The sequence below is a fragment of the Haliaeetus albicilla genome, chromosome 20 (assembly GCF_947461875.1).
Source record: "Haliaeetus albicilla chromosome 20, bHalAlb1.1, whole genome shotgun sequence".
Taxonomy (NCBI): Eukaryota; Metazoa; Chordata; class Aves; order Accipitriformes; family Accipitridae; genus Haliaeetus; species Haliaeetus albicilla.
In genome coordinates, this window is record NC_091502.1 from 9,465,166 (window position 1) to 9,483,386 (window position 18,221).

The following is an 18,221-nucleotide window of genomic DNA, read 5'->3' on the forward strand; positions in this document are numbered from 1 at the left end:
TGGGCAACAAAACACCATTTTGACTGGAAAAAGAAATCGAGATGCTTCTTAGTTTCTGAAATGAAACATCATTTTTCCAGGGTATGTGAATATATTGTTTCTTCCATTTTGTGTTGGCAACAAACTTGGCAGATCTTTGAACAGAGCTGGTGAAACCTCATCTTCCCTTCTAGCAAAAGAAAGGACTTGATCACAAACTTTGCCCAGCTCCATGGCTGAACTTTGTGATTTTAGTGATATGTGCCTTAGATGTTGCTTGGCCTTCAGAACCCATCAAAGCTTACTTCCAAAACAAGAATTTAAAAAAAAGCCACTCTGTGGGAAACTTACTGTCCTGGTTTCAGCTGGGATGTAGTTAACTGTCTTCCTAGTAGCTGGTACAATGCTATGTTTTGAGTTCAGTATGTGAAGAATGTTGATAACACTGATGTTTTCAGTTGTTGCTCAGTAGTGTTTAGACTACAGTCAAGGATTTTTCAGCTTCTCATGCCCAGCCAGGGCACCTGACCCAAACTGGCCAACAGTGTATTCCATACCATGTGACGTCCCATCTAGTTTAGGAACTGGGAAGGGGGGGGGGGCAGGGATTCGCCGCTCAGGGACTGGCTGGGTGTCGGTCGGCGGGTGGTGAGCAATTGCCCTGCGCATCATTTGTACGTTTCAATCCTTTTATTACTACTGTTGTCATTTTATTAGTGTTATCATTATCATTATTAGTCTCTTCTTTTCTGTTCTATTAAATCGTTCTTATCTCAACCCAGGAGTTTTACTTCTTTTCCTGATTTTCTCCCCCATCCCACTGGATGGGGGGGAGTGAGTGAGCGGCTGCGTGGTGCTTAGTTGCTGGCTGGGGTTAAACCACGACACTTACTGACAGCAGAGAAGAGATCATAGGTCACAGAAGAGCTGAGCACCTCTTCAAGAACTGGGCCTGTGCTGTCAAATCTGTCTACTTCTTTCAATGTTCTCATCTTGTCTGAGAATATTTTCTCAACAACAGCAGAAAGCACTTTCCCAACAGTTGACCTGTCTGTCTTGAGGAGTTTGGAAACATTTTTTGCTAATGTGTGTTCCTGTAAGGACATGAAATTTCTCCTCTTAGTTGTAAATACACTTTGCAGAACCTGTACCTTTACAGAAAATTCCTCTCCCACTCCATTAACCCACAGCAGGCCAAGTAAGCACAGCTAGCAAAGTGGGTCAGCTCGGTGTGGCAGGAGGTAGAAACTCCCAGCTGTGCAAGAAGGGACAGTGGCATTTAGACAGAGACTCTGTACCTCACTTTTCTCAAAGTATTTAATACTTTGAATGACACAATCTGTAAAGCAGGTCTCCAGATTTGTATGCCAGCACTTGTCCTTCTTCATGAATTCCAAGTAGAAGTCCAGAAGTTTTCTGCCATCTACCTGCAGGAAGGAAATGCTTAAGCTGCAGTTTCTTCCTGGAGCCTTGCAAAATATCGTTGGGTTCTTACAGTGGGGGAGGAGTTATGCCCCTCTACACCAGCAAAGAGCTGGCTGCTTCAGCTCCCATCATCCAAACACTCACTGAGACAAAACAGAGCATCCCGGGGTCAGGAGAAGTCTGAGCATCACACCCCTGCTTGAAGTTAAGTAACCATAACTTACTTTCGCCAGCCAACTTTCAACCATGCTGTATATCAGGCTTTGCCATTTCTGGGTCCATTCCACACAGAGGATCTCAAACAAGAACAGCTGATGCCACTCCTGTGGCAGAAAAGCAAAGCTGGTCAACTGGGCCTCAAGGTATAGACAGACCTTCCAGGGTGGGTGGTTATCCCTTGTATGGGTTCTTGCTACTCACATCAATGTTTTTCAGGAACTGCCTATTTTCCATGGGTGGCCTGGGCAAGGATTTTTCCAGCCACTTCTTGATGTAACCTGCGAACTCGTTGTACATTTCTGATATAAACTGCTGAAAATTATTGGGAAATAAAAAAAGGAGAGAATTGGCAAGGAGAGCCAGATTTTCACTCTAGCTTTTGATCCTTAACTGCTGTGTACACAGTGAAAACAAAGTCCTTCCCACAACTGTCAAGGGCCTTCAAGAAGAGAAATGGCTGGCACACTCTGAGATGCTACCAGCTTTGTTTGCACCGCTCTGTCCATGCAAACCCTGCTTGTCCACCCTAGCACAAATTCTGACAAGGTTAGAATAAGTAACTGAGAAAGGTGGATACATGTTCTGCTGTCACTCCTGTAGCTGGCCACATTTGAATGAAGCAAACCTGAAGTCTTGGCCCTTCTCAGCTAAAAAGGCATGGGTATATGTCTTCATGAAAGCTACAGGTGTTGTTTTTACCTGATCTACTTGCAACACATCTGATTTTGCAGCACACATGGCATGATATCCTCCTTATTTGCGGGCTTCATCAGCTGCTCTGTACCCCCTGGCAAGCACCTGTGGACACAGAAAAACACTGTACACCTCTTGTGCTAATTCTAACACACTAGCATTTAAAAAACAGTCAACACAACCTTGAGCTTAAGTGTCCTTCATTTGCTGGACAATACTATGCAATCTCAGCCAACCAGAGCCACTTATGTGTCTGAATTTGGAGCTGAATCCCACAACAGGAGATGGATATACACTGTCTGACAGGACAGATTCCCCTGTGGACCTTCTTCCCACATGATACTCCTCAGCCCCACAGGGGTTTAAAAGATTATGGCATAGAATCATAGAATGGTTTGGGTTGGAAGGGACATTAAAAATCATCTAGTTCCAACACCCCTGTCATGGGCAGCGACACCTTCCACTAGACCAGGTTGCTCAAAGCCCCATCCAACTTGGCCTTGAACACTGCCAGGGATGGGGCATCCACAGCCTCTCTGGGCAATCTGTTCCAGTGTCTCACCACCTTCACAGTAAAGAATTTCTTCCTTACATCTAGTCTAAATCTACCGTCTTTCAGTTTAAAGCCATTACCCCTTGTTCTACCACTACATGCCCTTGTAAAAAGTCCCTCTCCAGCTTTCTTGTAGGCCCCCTTTAGGTACTGGAAGGCTGCCATAAGGTCTCCCTGGAGCCTTCTCTTCTCCAGGCTGAACAACCCCAACTCTCTCAGCCTGTCTTCATAGGAGAGGTGCTCCAGCCCTCTGATCATCTTCATGGCCCTCCTCTGGACTCGCTCCAACACGTCTATGTCTTTATGTTGGGGGCCCAACAGCTGAACGCAGGACTCCAGGTGGGGTCTCATATGTACATACATACATACATACATAGAACTAACAAAGAAAATTACTACAACCTCCCTTGTTCTGCTCAACCACAAGTCTAGCCATTCCTTCCCACCTCCTCCACAGAGCTGTCCTAGTATAACTCCACTCAAAAGGTTAGCACTTACAAGTCCTTGAACCAGAATGCCATCCTTTCAGCAATGTTGTCCAAAACTCCATTCAAATCTATTTCCTGAAGAGAGGGTTAAAAAATACACTGAAAACAACTGTGAAAACACATCCATTCCTAGAGCTGAGGCAGTCTCCTATGAAAACTGGTAAGTATGAAACCTTCAGAGAATTTTTTTCTGCCGATGTTTGATTAAAAAAAACAACCCAGTGCTTCCAGATGGAAAGGCAGATCTAGCTCCTACTATAACAATCACTTCAAATCCCACAGAAGCCAGCTGTATCCAAGATGTCTGGAGTTCAGAGGATGGTGTGGGAGGGCTTAGCTCAGATTTTTTTCAAGTACAAATCAGAGTGTGTTGGGGGTAAACCCTATAAAAAGCACCAAGAATTAGATTTTAAGTGGAATTCCTCTCCAGGGCCTCAGAGAATATTACAACAGTCTAGTTGAAACATAAGTGAGAATGATAGAAAGTAGGTTCCCACAAACAAGTCCAATTTAAATTTAAAAATAATCACCCCCCCAAATGCAAGTTAGAACTTTAACTTCCTTCTTTCATCCTTTCCATCTTTAAACAAAGTTCCAATTGCTTGATCCCCACAGTGTTCATTTTGGGTACTGCTTTTGGAGACAGGATATAAAAATTGCTTAAAGATTCTGATTAAAATTCACTTGATACAGCATTTGCTAGTCATTTTTCAATGAAGGCAAAAACCAGTGAGATCCCCTTGCCCTTTCTTTTTTGCCAGTTCTCTCAAAATATGGGTATTGAACTCTCACTCCAGGTTCCTATGTTTCAACCCCTTTGGATTTGTTGAAAATTTCTTCAGGAGCCAGGGAGACTTTCTGGCTCACCTGTACAAAGTTGCACAACTTTCCATAAGCTAGGAAAGAAACACTAACAAGAAGTTGATCTATTGCTGTGTGTATTGTCTGATTGCCTTACATGCACTTGGGATGGTTTACAGACGACATTAACAATGCGTTGGTACACAGTATCCAGGAGGAGCTGAGGTGGAAGCTTGATTTGCAGCATGGAGCCCTTGGTGAAATTCTTCAGTGACAACATCTCCAAGACTGTCTTTGCCAGTGGAGAGCAGCTTTCAATGAATGACTTGTGAATCTTTATCATTGCCAGGATTTTCCTATAAAAATAGACCATCAACAGCAGATGCACTTTGAAGCATCAGGAGGCACTTTGTGGCTTCTTTTTTTTTTTTTTTTTTTGAGGCTTTTAAAGAAGAAATTCTCTGTTTGAGACTTTCAGTCCAGGGGACACCATCTTGTGTGAGTGCATATATGTGCCTTTGCTCCCTGTCCAGTTTGTCTGCAGACAGGATATTTTGGAGTGAGTCCACCTTTCTCCCTGTGAAACAACACCCAAATGAGGATCTAGGGGTAGTTGTCTCCCTAAGGCCACTCCTAACAGGCTGTCTGAATGTGGCTGCACAGTTCTTAGCTCAGTCTTCCCCTTCCTCCAGCTCACCTTCAAACATCCTCCTTTTCTCCTAGGTAGAGCCCAGGGCAGGAGTAGGATGTAATGAGAAAGGCAATGGCTTGCATCCCAGGGAAGAAACACAAAGTTTCTGGCGGTTGGAAGTCCACAAGCAAAAGCAATGAAAAATTATTCTAACAGTGCAACTGCTTATTTCCCTGACCCAGCCTTGAATGCTCTCTCCCTTTCAAACCTACCTCTGCTTCTCTTCATCATTTCTTAGCTGCGACATGTGTTGTAAGTGAATGGTTTGTGGAAAAAAGGGGTCCTCCATCTTCTCTGTGATTGCATACAGCAATGGAATCAGCCAAATACACAAGGTGTTGCCTTTATTACTTAAGCAAATTTCCTTCACAGCGGAAATGTAATTGCTGAAAAGAAAGAGAACCACTAAAAATCTCCTTTAGTGCTCAGAGCTCCCATAACCACCTCCTAGGATGGCAGTGGGAGCTGTGTGCTTTCCCTTCAACACAATGACATTCATCTTGCCAACATGTAGCTGCATGAAGGTGTGTGAGAGAGAGGGAGAGCTTGGTTCTAGAGACCTTATCAGCAGACATTCATGTACAACAAATGAATGCCACCCCAGCTTTCCCCAAACAGTCTCCCTCCATAAGTTTTATGTAGCAAAGGAAAATCAAAAGAAAAATAACACAAATGCTATAGGTTATATCAAAACAGCATAAGAGAATACAGTAATCTGACTTGGTGTTCTAATATATCCATTTATATAGGGCTCAATTCAGCGGTCTACACAAAAGTGTCTAATTCTCTTTGAGATGTCTGGGACATCCAAGACAGACCTGCAGGGTTTTCAGATATGAACCAGAACTTCTGGGAGATACTGATCCTTTCAAATTGTCAGCAGGAGGCTTGGTGAGATAGCACATGACATCTAAAATGACACTGATGCCCAGCTGAGTCTTGGATCTCCAAAGATTATAACAGAAGCCCAGACACCTACAGATGTGCATAAATGTAAGGGTCTGAATCTCAAGCCAGTCCCTGCCAAAAATAAGATCCGTGGCTCTCCTTCCATTGGAGACCTGTCAGAAGGGACAGGCTGCACAGGTTATGCAGCCAGTGGCAGAAATATAGCTAGGAAGCATTGAAGTGAAGGGGGAAAAGTGTTGGGGGATCATATTCTACCTCTGTCTTCATATAATTGCTCCATAGAGAAAATGGCCCAATGAACTGAATGACTATAGAAGGATCTATAACTCAAGAAAGTAGGAGGACATTTTAAATTACCTCTTTCCTCTCAGATGCTTGAATTTGCCTTGAAACGGGCCAATGTCCTGGAAGAGTTTTTCAGCCTTGATTATTAACTCTTTGCTTAGTGGGATGTTATAACAAAATGAGGTGTGTAAGGCAAAAAGCAGCCCATCATCTTTATGCTCCTCTTCTTCCAGGTATCCAACAATCTTGTCCATGAACTTTATCATGTTATTGTGCAACTGGACAATGAGAATAAGGAAGGTGAGTTTCACCAAGCTAGACAAGACAATTTTACTTGAGGAGCTGGGAAGGGTTCAGGAAGGAGGATGGAAGTTGCTAAGAATCATTATTTGGAGGCAAAAGACTTGCAGTTAGACCACTTACCTAAAGACAGGTTCCTGTCTTTGTAACAGCTAACAAATTTCTTAGCTTCCATTGTGTCACATTACCCTGGCACTACCACAGGGAGAATGTTTTCCTTGCTGTCACAAGTTTACCAAGTAGTTCTTATGTGCTGAAGCCATGTCGGCAGCAGAAGCCTACTGGCCACCCATTCTAGGATGCTCAAGCCCTACCACAGATGAAGTATAGGTAAACAGATCTTCAGTCTCCCAGCTGAGCTGGGAAATCAAAGAGAATCAAAAGGAATAGTGGAGATATTCTCTCAGAGGCCTAGCTTAGTAGAATCATAGAATCATAGCATCATTTAGGTTGGAAAAGACCTTCAAGATCATCAAGTCCAATCATTATCCATGCCCACTAAACCATGTTCTGGAGTACTTTGTCTAAGCGCTTTTTTAATACCTCCAGGGATGGTGACTCAACCCCCGGGCAGCCTGTTCCAATGATTGACAACCCTTTCAGTAAAGAAATTTTTCCTAATATCCAACCTAAACCTCCCCTGCCACAACTTGAGGCCATTTCCTCTTGTCCTATCTCCAGCCACCTGACAGAAGAGACCAGCACCCACCTCACTACAACCTCCTTTCAGGTAGTTGTAGAGAGCGATAAGGTCTCCCCTCACCCTCCTCTTCTCCAGACTAAACAACCCCAGTTCCCTCAGCCACTCCTCATAAGACTTGTGCTCTAGACCCTTCACCAGCTTCGTTGCCCTTCTCTGGACACGTTTCAGCACCTCAATGTCTTTCCTGTAGTGAGGGGCCCAAAACTGAACACAGTACTCGAGGTGCGGCCTCACCAGTGCCAAGTACAGGGGGACAATCACTTCCCTGCTCCTGCTGGCCACACTATCTCTGATGCAGACCAGGATGCTGTTGGCCTTCTTGGCCACCTGGGTACACTGCTGGCTCATATTCAGCCGGCTGTCAAACAACACCCCCAGGTCCTTTTCCGCTGGGCAGCTTTCCAGCCACTCTTCCCCAAGCCTGTAGCGCTGCATGGGGTTGTTATGACCGAAGTGCAGGACCCGGCACTTGGCCTTGTTGAACCTCATACAATTGGCCTCGGCCCATGGATCCAGCCTGTCCAGATCCCTCTGTAGAGCCTTCCTACCCTCGAGCAGATCAACCCTGCCTCCCAACTTGGTGTCATCTGCAAACTTGCTGAGGGTGCACTCGATCCCCTCATCCAGATAATTGATAAAGATATTAAACAGAACTGGCCCCAATACTGAGCCCTGGGGAACACCACTTGTGACCCGATAGTATAGGAGTATGACTCCATGACTGAGAAACCCAAAGGGCACTTAAACAACTTTCACCTAAACAGAGATGCAGCACCTGTCACTCAACTCCTCTCATTGGGATTTCCCTACAGATGAATTACAAGGCATTGCTCTGCATCCTGTGTAGCCCAGGTATATTTTAGGCTTTCCACTATGTGTGACCTATTAGGATACATCCACAATGTAAGACAACATCCCCACCTAGATGTTTGTAACCTAGGTACCCAGTCCTCTTCTGGATATACCCTGCTGACTCCCTCTGAGGCAAGCCCCAGACTATGCCAGGTGGATGTGGCACCTCAGTTCAAACAGGGCTTTCATTAAACAGCATTGGTGGGTTGAGCCCAGCCAACAGCCAAACACCCACCAGGCTTCTCACTTAATCTCTTCTCCTGTGGACCAGGATGAAAACAGAAGGAAGGTGAGAAGACTCATGAACTGAGATAAAGACAGTTAAACAGGGAAAGCAAAAGCTGTGCATATAAACAAAGCAAAAAGAAGAATTCATACACTACTTCTCATTGGCAGGCAGATGTCCAGCCCCTTTTTGGGTGGCAGGGCCTCAGCACGCGTAACAGTTGCTTGGGAAGACAAATGCCATAACTGTGAACATCCCTGATTCCTCCTCATTTCTCAGAGCTATTATTGCTGTGGACAACATCATATGGTATGGAATATCCCTTTGGTCAATCTGGGTCAGCTGTCTTGGCTATGTCCCCTCCCAAACTCTTGTCCACCACCAGAATACTCACTGTGGGGAGCCAGGGGAGAGAGGAAGCCTTGATGCTGCACAAGCGCTGTTCAGCAATAGCCAAAACATTCATTTGTTATCAACACTGTTTTAGCCACAAATGCAAGACACAGCACCATATGCTATGAAGAAAGTTAACTCCATCCCAGCCAGACCTAGTACCATCTCAGAGAGAAGTCAGGCTGGGATGGGAGTGGACATCAGACGTCTCCTTTAGCCATGGAGATTTTGCCTTGTTATTGCATTTACAGGACAGGGATTCACTTCCATGAACAGTGAAAATACTGACTTCGACTTTTCTTCCAGGAATCCTGCTCAATCCATGGCAAGAGATGGATGTGTCCAGGGCAAAATTCCACCTGTCCACCTTAGGATAAGACAAACATCCTCCCCTTTACTGCTTGCAGATGGATCTCTGCTGGTAATAAAGGGAGCTGGGGAGGGGGGGCTTGCTCAGGAGGACCTGTTCACACTGAAAGTAGTACTCAGCTCAGGCGAGTAAACACCTGAAAGAAGCAATTTCAGCCCAGAGAGGATCCATCATTGCAGTTGATAAGGACTGGTAAACTGTTCCTCTGACTAAACATCAGTGCCTACTGAATGGTTGACTCTCCAATCCTTCAGTGACTCTGTTGACTACTTCTCAGCACCTACAACAGGAGCTAAGACATTCAGCGTGTATGCACCTAGTTATTTTTCAGTATGCTAGTTTTACTTTAGGTGTCTGCAACCTTAAACTGCACCCTACCTTTGGTTCATACCCCTGAGAAATAAGTCAAAGGGGAATCTAATTTTAAACTTTGAAATGAGGCTTTGAAGCCAGAAACTGCATATGAAGTTCTTTTTTTCCACACAGGATTCTCAAAAACAAGGTAGTCTTTCCATGACCCACCCTCAAAGCTAGTTCTGCAAATGACACCATTTGGCTCTGATTCCAACAGAAGACCTCCTTTGACCTCATCAGGCTTTGGGTCCAACTCAGAAATTGGAAAAAGCAATGAATATAAGGTCCAGCCTTTTGATGTTCTCTGGCTGTGGTTCAGAAACCTACATGGAATTAGGGGTAGCTGCAGAAATTTCTCTTCAGGGGTCTGCCTACCTGGGAGCTGCTTGCTACTTTGGCTTGGTGTATACTTACCACTTGCTCAGTAAGATCAGCTGGAGAATAGGGTTCACCTTTTGCAGCATCCTCAAGATAGATAGATTTTGAAGGTCTCTGTGTAGATCTTCAGTTTCCTTTCTATATTCTTAAAGCCATTCTGGAGCCTGATGGGCCGGAGAAATTCATCTGCAAGGTGTTCTATGATACTACAGTTGACTGAGTTTTGGGGCATTGTTGAAGACCATGGATTGAAGGAAGAAAAGTATTTGATGGTTTGGGTTTTTTTTCCATGAAAATAGCACTTCATGTTTTCAAAGATGGTCCATGTTCCTGGGGAGGAATCAGTGTTTGTGAATGAACCTTTAAACTTTAAAGGATGAGTCTTAAACTGGCCCTGAGCTAATGAGACCAATTGCTTTATATGAGTGTCAAGCCCAGCTGAGCCATAACTGAGCCACTAACGCACAAAACTCACCATGCATATTTAAATTCAGCCCTAGATATCTCACCTGCACTTTAGATGGGCCTGGTATGCATAGCCCATGGCTGATTCAATTGCCCCAATAATAGGTGTCTACTACTTTTTGAGTCATCCTGGCATATTCAAAACATCTATACAGGGTGGCTGATCCGACACTGGACCACCAGCTCACCTGCGCCTTTCTGGAATGGCAAGTGAAAGCCTGATGGTAGATGCAAAGGTGATTCAAGGCTTCATTATACACTCTCCTTTGTGATATATAACACTTGCCATCTGTGTTATATGAAGAATTTTTTTTGTGTTAAAAAAACACCCCATAAGACTATGTGCAAAAATCCCCACATAACAATGCTTCTGTTGTAGGAAGCAGGTGGTGCCCCACTGTGAAGCAAAACAAGGGAGAGTTTATATTTGTCTGCTGCGTGCAAGGATTTATTGGTCATACTTCACCCCAGTCCTACCTTTGAAGAAAGTACAACACTTACCATCTGCTTTGATCTCTTCCTTGGGAATGTTTATGACTCGATGTAATTGATTCTCTTTATTCTTGGAGTCCATTCCATAAATGTGCTCTAAATCACATAATCTCATGTCACAGTCAGTTGAGAGCACATTGTTAAGGATAGCATATTTATAAAAAAATTGGTCCTCTCTGTAGGTCAGAAATGGGGATCATTGCATGGCCCATGATCACGTTTTTTCTAGAATAGAATAAAGAAGATTAATTAGTTACTACACCATAAGGACCTTCCATCAGGTTCAACCCCAGATGGACTTTAGCTGTACAGATCAGTTAATGCAGCAAGAATGAGCAACCAACACTCACATTCAAAATGCAAAGTTCAACAAAATGCCTCTGGCCTTTATAATGGCAGACAAATACTTTATGTTCTGACCTGAGCTTGAAGGTTAATCAGACAGGAGAGAAATGAAAATAACTGGTAAGAAGTGAACAACCCTGGTTCTAGCGAACGACCCTGGTTCTAGCCAAAGTTGCAGCTGCCTTGCAATAGAAAGGGAAATATATCTAGAGATATTCCTGCTGAGTGCTGCAACTGTACCAGAACTGAGGTGACTCTATTCATTCTATATTCTCTCATGCAAGGCATCTGGTGACATTTGAGAAGCTCCGTAATGTTTTAGACCTCCATGCAGATCTGACGCAGGACCTACAGAAGTTAGACTTAACACTGTAACTCCTACAGTGTCCTAAGTTTAGGTGTCTTTGTCTGGAGCTGAAGCCCAGGCTGGAAACCTAAATGTGGGGTGAGCTATATGTTTTCCAAAAATGTGATATCAACCTACATTTAGGTATCATTTTTACCTTTTTTTCAGAACAGCAAATTCCTGGTATTGTCCAGGTTGCTTGTACAAAGCAACACAGATCTTGGATGACTCTTCAGAAAACCTGGAATTTTTTGACATTACAGCAACAAACTCTAGGGTCATTGTTTCTTCTGTTCAAAGTCTTTCATTGGACAGATACGGATTCTCCAGGCAGCTATTGGAAGGGAAAGAAATACTGTAATGTCGACATCAAGCCCACTTACACCACTCTTGCTATTTTCACCTGATCCACCTCAGGACTTCAGGGCAGCATTCAGACACTCACATGCATTTCTCCCAGCCTCTGGCTGCAGCTCCTGGCAGATGAGTATTTTCTGTATCATTTCTTCCAGTCCTGTACAAATATCCTGATTACCATAAAGCATTTAGAGTGGTCCCAGCTGCCTACATGGAAGTATCAAGCCACTATGTGAATAACTCCCATACAGACAGCATGCTGTAGACCAAGAATCATTACAAAGAGACCAACTCCTGTCCTGGAGGGCCTCTACCTGTCTCCATCTCCATCTGCTGGTGGAGGAAGGAGTTTAAGGGTGGAGTAGCCTTACAGTACTAAAGCTACACCTCTCCCCAAAGACAGCTCTTTTCCCAGCAAGCTCCTTGAGGTCTGATGGGAAATCCCACAGCTTAGATCTCCACATCAACAAACCTGCTATTGTGTCCTAGGTTTTCTTTGCTTTCATGGTCATCTGTAAGTGAGGAGAATGCTTGGGTTAACATCAGCAGAAAATGCACCAAGCCAAGAAAAACTAGAAGACAGTTGCATACTGGGAATGGGAGAGAAGCTCTTGAAGTTAAAATACTCACAGCTTGGGTATGGTTCTCTGGGCCTTTGAACCAAGAAATCCAGCCCACTTGTTGTGTGACCTCCCACCTATCTTGCCAAGCTCCACCAATGCTTGGTACAGCTTTCCTGGGGATAGGGTCATAGAGCAATCTGTGCTGCTGGGGGTGAGGGTGGTAGCAGGGAATCAGCCTGAGGACAATAGTTAGCACACCCCACATTGGTGGAGTTATGGATGGGGGCAATGAGTGGAAGGACAACACGTACAATTACGCTGAACAATCAGCTTTGAGGCTTCTTTTACCAATTGTCTTTCTCCTCCATGGGCAGTTCATGATAGCAAGCCAAGTACCTCTAGGCATTCAAACAATTTACATGTGGCATTGCCAGGAGCCTTTGACTCCCAGCCAGGCCCTGCACACTCAGGCCTGCTCTTCACAGTAGTCAGCAACAGATTTGCATTAGAGCAGAGATGGGAATGCTAAAATACACTTCGTCAATACCTCTTCTGTTACAGTTTCTTTGCTCCACTGGTTCGTCTTTTCTCTGGTGACCCAGGATCTTTTTCTTGGAAAATAAAGTTTTAAAGTTAAAGAGACTCCCAGCAATGATTCAAACCCAAAAGCCCAAATGACACAAGAGGCACAGGGCCAGCGAGGGTGCAGAGCGGAAGAAGCCATTCAGCCTTTCTTCCAATATTTCTTTTCATGGCTTTTGCTTTGCACACAGCAAATTATGAGTGCAAAGAGCAGAGCTGCATCTCAGCATAACTGCAAGTGAACTCAGGGTGTCACCTTGCAAACTGTGTGCTAGTGACCCCACACACCCAAAAGAACAATGCTATCCAACATGCTGTAGGGGTGGAAAACACAGCCCTCATCCATTGCCCTCAGGGGTCCCCAAGGAGTTCAGCCATGACTGAGTTTGCTCTTTGACAGTTGCAGTGTGATTCCCACTCAGAAGGTGTTCTGGCTTCCTTGAATGCTAGGGGTCCTGGGTTTCTGATAGCCCTACTTGACTGGGACCAGCACTCAAATAATGCTCCCTCTCCACTGACAAAGCAGACTGCTGTTGATATGCTGGGTCTTGTTGGGTATGGGTCTCCTCCCAGGGTGGAACTGCTGGGCCATAGAAAGGAGAAGAATATGTGTACTAATGGCCATAATTAGAGTTTCCCTGCTGTGTGCTGCATCAGCCCAGGTCTCCATCAGTGCCAAAGGGCTTTTGGAGAAACTCCAGCATTTGAGAACATGTCAAAGCAAAGCATTTCCTGGCCTGGCCACAGCCATAACGTGTACTGGAGCAGGAAAAAAAAAAGACATAAACAGTGTAGGGCGTAATATTGTTTGTCTCAAAGCAGGAATACTGGTAGCACAGAAATCCCAGGCTCTTAGGATATTTTAGCCCAATCCAGTAATGCCCAAATGTTCACGAGAAGTTCTGAAATTTGAAGGCATACTTGCACTCAGAATTTTTACCCTGCTCCTAGACTGTAATACATCAATACAATCTGTTAGACCAGAACTTTTATAGTTTGGCAGTGGGGTTGATCAGCAGCAGAAGGAAGACAAATTCAGTGGGAAATCTTGAACTTTCAAGCAAAGATTTTACTTTTTATGTGAACAAAATCAAATGGCCTTTGGCAGAAATTGGCTTTCTCCAAACTGTTTTCTCATGATGGATTCCTTCCATGGCAAAAAAAATAGGGCAGACCTCAAATTTTACATCTTTGTTTGTTTTATATGGATGAAGAAAAATAAGCAAGACACCTGATTTCATTTGCCATGATGATGGTGATAAAGAAGGCAAAGGCAAATAAAAAGTTCCCAGAACTATCCTGAAGACATAAAACAACTGGATATTGGGTGGACACAGCCACATGGAGATCTCTTCAGACTACAAGCTGCTCTGTGTTTCTGTCAGAGCCACCCTTTTATTTCTGCTTCTTTCACCCCAAAAACATTCCCAGAGCCCAGTGCTGGGGCACAGCATCTATTGGGATCACCACCTTGGAAAAGCAAGCAAGGACCATGCTCAGGCTTCTTAATGGGGCCTTTTGAGTGAGACAGGAAGAGGAAAATCTCTTCTTTATCATTAAATATCTCAGTTTAAGGGTTTCAATCACCAATAATAGGAAAGTGCCCTAAGTAAAGCCTGATTTTCTCTCTGCGTGACGTCTGTCACAAGTTTTTTGGCCTGACTATGTTCATTTGACATCAGTGATAATCAATTAAAAACTCTCACCTCATTAGCTCTGGCAGAGGTGTCATCTCTGGACTGCGGGGGTGATTTCTGTCCAGCACAGTGATCTCCTGAGAGTTCTGCACCTGTCGTGTGCGCCTGGAGTTTCTCTTCCTCTACAGCATTTGGAGGTGAGCACCAAGTGAGATCAAGGTTTCCACCTGATCCCATCACTGGTGCCCACCCTCCCCTCTACGACCCAAAGCCACCAGCTGGCCAGCAGAGAGGCACATAGGAAGCCCTGCAGTCCATGACACTGACTGCAGGGAGCTGCAGACTAACTTGTCAGAGAGCTGGGCAGAGCAAAGATCATCCAGGAGGGGTCTCAACCAAGCCACTTTTTAGGGGTGTTCCCTCGAAAGGACAAATCCCAGGGCTGGCCCCATCTTTTGTCTCACACGCTGACTTCTTGGGAGTCAGGAAGTGAATTAATGGTGCTGCAACACAGGCAGTGAGGGGAGCAGCAAGGTAATATATAGGAGAGAGTAGAAACGCCCTTCTACTCCTCAAGATGGAATACTGACCTTCCTTTTGCCTGGGTTTTCCTAACCATTTCTGTCTCATCAAGTTACAACGTACCTGAATCGGTGGACAGTATCTCCGGGGAGCTGCTGTTATATGCAGTTGAGGGGTCACTTCTCACCCATCCGAGAGATGAACTGGTATCACAGCCTCCCTTCGGGAATATTTCAGAAATCAAGATACACTCTTCAGACAAGATAATGGGGGAGCAGGTTTCAGAGGGAAGGACTGTGAATTCCAGCTCTGAGGATCTAATGAATGTGGTTGTGTCATTCCCAGCTACCCTTCCCTGCCATAAGCCCCTTTCCAGCCAGCTGTGGTTAAGGTATTGTACAACCTGCAAGCATCCACTCATTTTGCCAGCTTCTCTGTGGGACACCAAATAGGGTGAAGCTCAGGTCTTACAGGATGGGTCCCTGGATTGCCTGCAGCTCCAGATCCTGGCTAAGTGATGCTCAGAAATCATGTAACTTGACCACCCTGGACCTAGAGAAACAGGGTTCCTGTCTCAATGTTTAGTCCTAGAGCTTATACCTGGGATGCAAGCACGGTATCTGTCAGATGTTCTGTGCAGAGAGATTGCTGCTTGTTGCTTTTCGGTGCTGCAGATTCCATTCCTGGTGCAAGAAAATGCATATATTGAGCAGTGTCTATCTTCACCATATCTGCTACAACGATGCTAAGCCTTCTTACTTTGCTCCTAATGATGGAGGAGCATCAGTTGCTTTTAAAATGCTCCCCTTTTCCAGTTAGAATCTGCTGAAAAGTCTGAGCTGGGCCAGCAGTCACAGAGCCCAGATTTCCGCCCTAGTGGGTGGACTCAGATGAGCCAGCTAAAAGCTGGCACATCTAATCCAAGCCAGTTAGCTAGATTTTGTAGAGACAAGTTAACAATAGTGCAGCAAAAGAAAATGTCATTGAAAAGGATAAAAGAGAAGCACATGGAAAAGAAGACAAGAAGGACTGATCTGGGGCAGGGCTTGTACCAAGTTTTATGAAGTCAGGAAGCTCTGATTCCTGCTGCTGAAATTCTGCCAATTTTTATGCCCCTTCCAAGGAAAACCACCCAGGAACAAACTTGCCTGTGTCAAAATCCTGTGGTAAGAGCAGATTGTGCCTGCTATGTAATGCTCAGCCAGCCAGCCAGCCTGCTGACAGCACCATAAAAATGTGCACATCAGCGCTGCTCCTCCCCATTGTTTGTCCCCCACTGCTCCTCCCCGTTGTTTGTCCCCCACTGCGAACAAAGGTTATTACAGAGCCTTTAGCGCAAGTTGCAGCATCTTCTGCTTCTAGTTCTGCAGACTCCCTGATTAAATCCCTGGCGTAGAAAGTAAGAGACTGGCTGTCACACAAGTGTGACATGCTGCTTCTTGCAGACAGCTTTTCTTTGGGCCTAAGGAGACTGGACAGTTTGCTATCTTCTTCTTTTTTCTTTTACCAAGTGAAGCAGCCTTTTTTTCCAGTAGCACTGATGGGAGATCAGCTTTATACACATTTATATACATTTCCTTATAAATAACGTTCAGGTATTTTAAACACAGGATAAAGTTCACACTCCTTTACAGGAGCTGGAAGTCTTCAATAGGCAAGTACCCTTTTATAGTTAGTTTTACTGGGCTTTCCCATACTTTATAGAGGAGGAAGTTGCTAGGTTAGAGACACCGGATATGGGTTGGTGGCTGTTTACATTGCCTCCACCTACAACATTTTCTGTTACCTCCTTTCTCAAGTAGCAGGTTGCTGCTGCCTTCCTGGACAGGTGGAGGCACAGGATGAGGTTTCTCTCTGCTTTCACCCTCTCTGTCGCTCTCTGCACTCTCCATCGCAGCAGCTCAAACCTGGGCAGTCAAGGAGAAAACTTCAGCAACAAGACTTGAAGCTTCAAAGCTAAAGGTCTGAAGGAAAGTTTAAAAGATAACAAACACCAGCCTGAGAAGCCCAGGCCTGGTCATTTTACCTCCCCCTCTCTCCCCCCCTGCCCCATGCAATGAGGATGAGAACCTCATTTAGTGGTTACAACCTCACTGGTTTCAAACCCCTCTTCCAGCCATGTAGGGGTTTGCCAGCACCTCTGAGAATGCTCAGGAGCGTGGAAAAATCAGGTGGTTTTTACACCCTTGCCTGGCAACGTGACTTCATGGGCACATTTTGAGAAACTTCTATGGACTGGGACTTTCCACATAAACGCAGTTCAGCTCAGTCCAGCTCTGCTTTGTGAAAGCGAAAGAAAAAGAGCTGAAGTTTCTGATCTGGAGTCTCTGTGCACTGCTTCACCCATTTTCTGGTGTCCTTCCCTTCCTCCTCCCCGATACTGCTCTCAGCCATACTGTGCATTGCTTGCCACTGTCTCTGCAGCTTGGTCTCTAAAAGAGTAAAATGTGCTCAATCCCTTACCCGTGCTTGCAGTTATGTTTTTTTCTTCTGAAACAGCAAAATTAGAAGACAATTCAAAAGACAATTAATTTTTCCCCTTTCCCATCAAGTATTTTTCCTGCAATGCAGGAAGGGGTGAGAGCGGCATGTTTCGAACAGCCCTGTAAAGCCTCCTGTCCCTGCTTCAGGTGCACGCGGAGACCGGGCGCCCTGTTCTGGCGTGGTTATGAATTGGGACAGGGGAGACTGAGGCAGGGACGGTCTGCCCTTGCCCTCACCCAGGCGGTGAGGCTCCCTCTGCCCCACTGGGTGCCTGCCAGACCGGAGGCTGGAGGCAGCAGCTCGGGGGCAGCTCAGGCTCTGCATGGTGAGCCCTGCGGCCAAGCCGTGTGGGAGAGAGTAGGTCAAGGCGTGGGAGAGACACAGGGCTCCCTGGACACTCTGCGGGGGGAAAGCACCCACAGAAACATTCCCCCAGAGCTTCCCACTTCCCTTGGGTTTAAAGTCCACAAAGACCTGAGAAAACCCCCGGGACAGGACCCTGCCCCAGCCCCTACCTTGTGCTGTGGCCACCTCAGGTGCATCTCCCCACGGGGCTGGGCTGTCTCTGCCTCTTATAGCTGCCTGGGTCTGCTGGCTGCTATTTCTTGGAAATCGGTGGAAAGTGAAAGCAAAGGGTCAAGAGGCAACGGAGCGCTGTTTGTTTCCCATCACAGGGTGGAGGAGGAAATACTCCAGCAAGAACAAAAGGTAGGGCCTGCAGTGGCCCTGCCGGGGTGTGTGGTCGCCCTGCCATGCCGTGGGGCAGCCCTGCGCTTCCCCGGCACAGATGTCATGTGGCGGTGCCTCAG

The 18,221-nt window shown here is 45.5% G+C and overlaps 1 protein-coding gene across 1 annotated transcript in view; it reads right to left on the reverse strand.

Moving 5' to 3' along the window:
- Nucleotides 1-18,152, reverse strand: part of LOC104323902 (E3 ubiquitin-protein ligase rnf213-alpha-like) — a 72,117-nt gene extending 53,965 nt beyond the window's left edge. The window contains 23 exon segments of the mRNA XM_069808232.1: nt 872-1,073; nt 1,278-1,406; nt 1,629-1,727; nt 1,825-1,935; nt 2,323-2,357; nt 2,360-2,421; nt 3,368-3,432; nt 4,316-4,514; nt 5,062-5,235; nt 6,116-6,321; nt 9,656-9,706; nt 9,708-9,949; nt 10,586-10,739; nt 10,741-10,801; nt 11,425-11,601; nt 11,713-11,781; nt 12,097-12,136; nt 12,735-12,798; nt 14,476-14,588; nt 15,052-15,148; nt 15,529-15,611; nt 16,715-16,835; nt 17,928-18,152. Of these exon segments, the coding sequence (XP_069664333.1) occupies nt 872-1,073; nt 1,278-1,406; nt 1,629-1,727; nt 1,825-1,935; nt 2,323-2,357; nt 2,360-2,421; nt 3,368-3,432; nt 4,316-4,514; nt 5,062-5,235; nt 6,116-6,321; nt 9,656-9,706; nt 9,708-9,949; nt 10,586-10,739; nt 10,741-10,801; nt 11,425-11,601; nt 11,713-11,781; nt 12,097-12,136; nt 12,735-12,798; nt 14,476-14,588; nt 15,052-15,148; nt 15,529-15,611; nt 16,715-16,820 (2,539 nt within the window). The 5' untranslated portion in view covers nt 16,821-16,835; nt 17,928-18,152.
- Nucleotides 18,153-18,221: the final 69 nt, after the last annotated feature.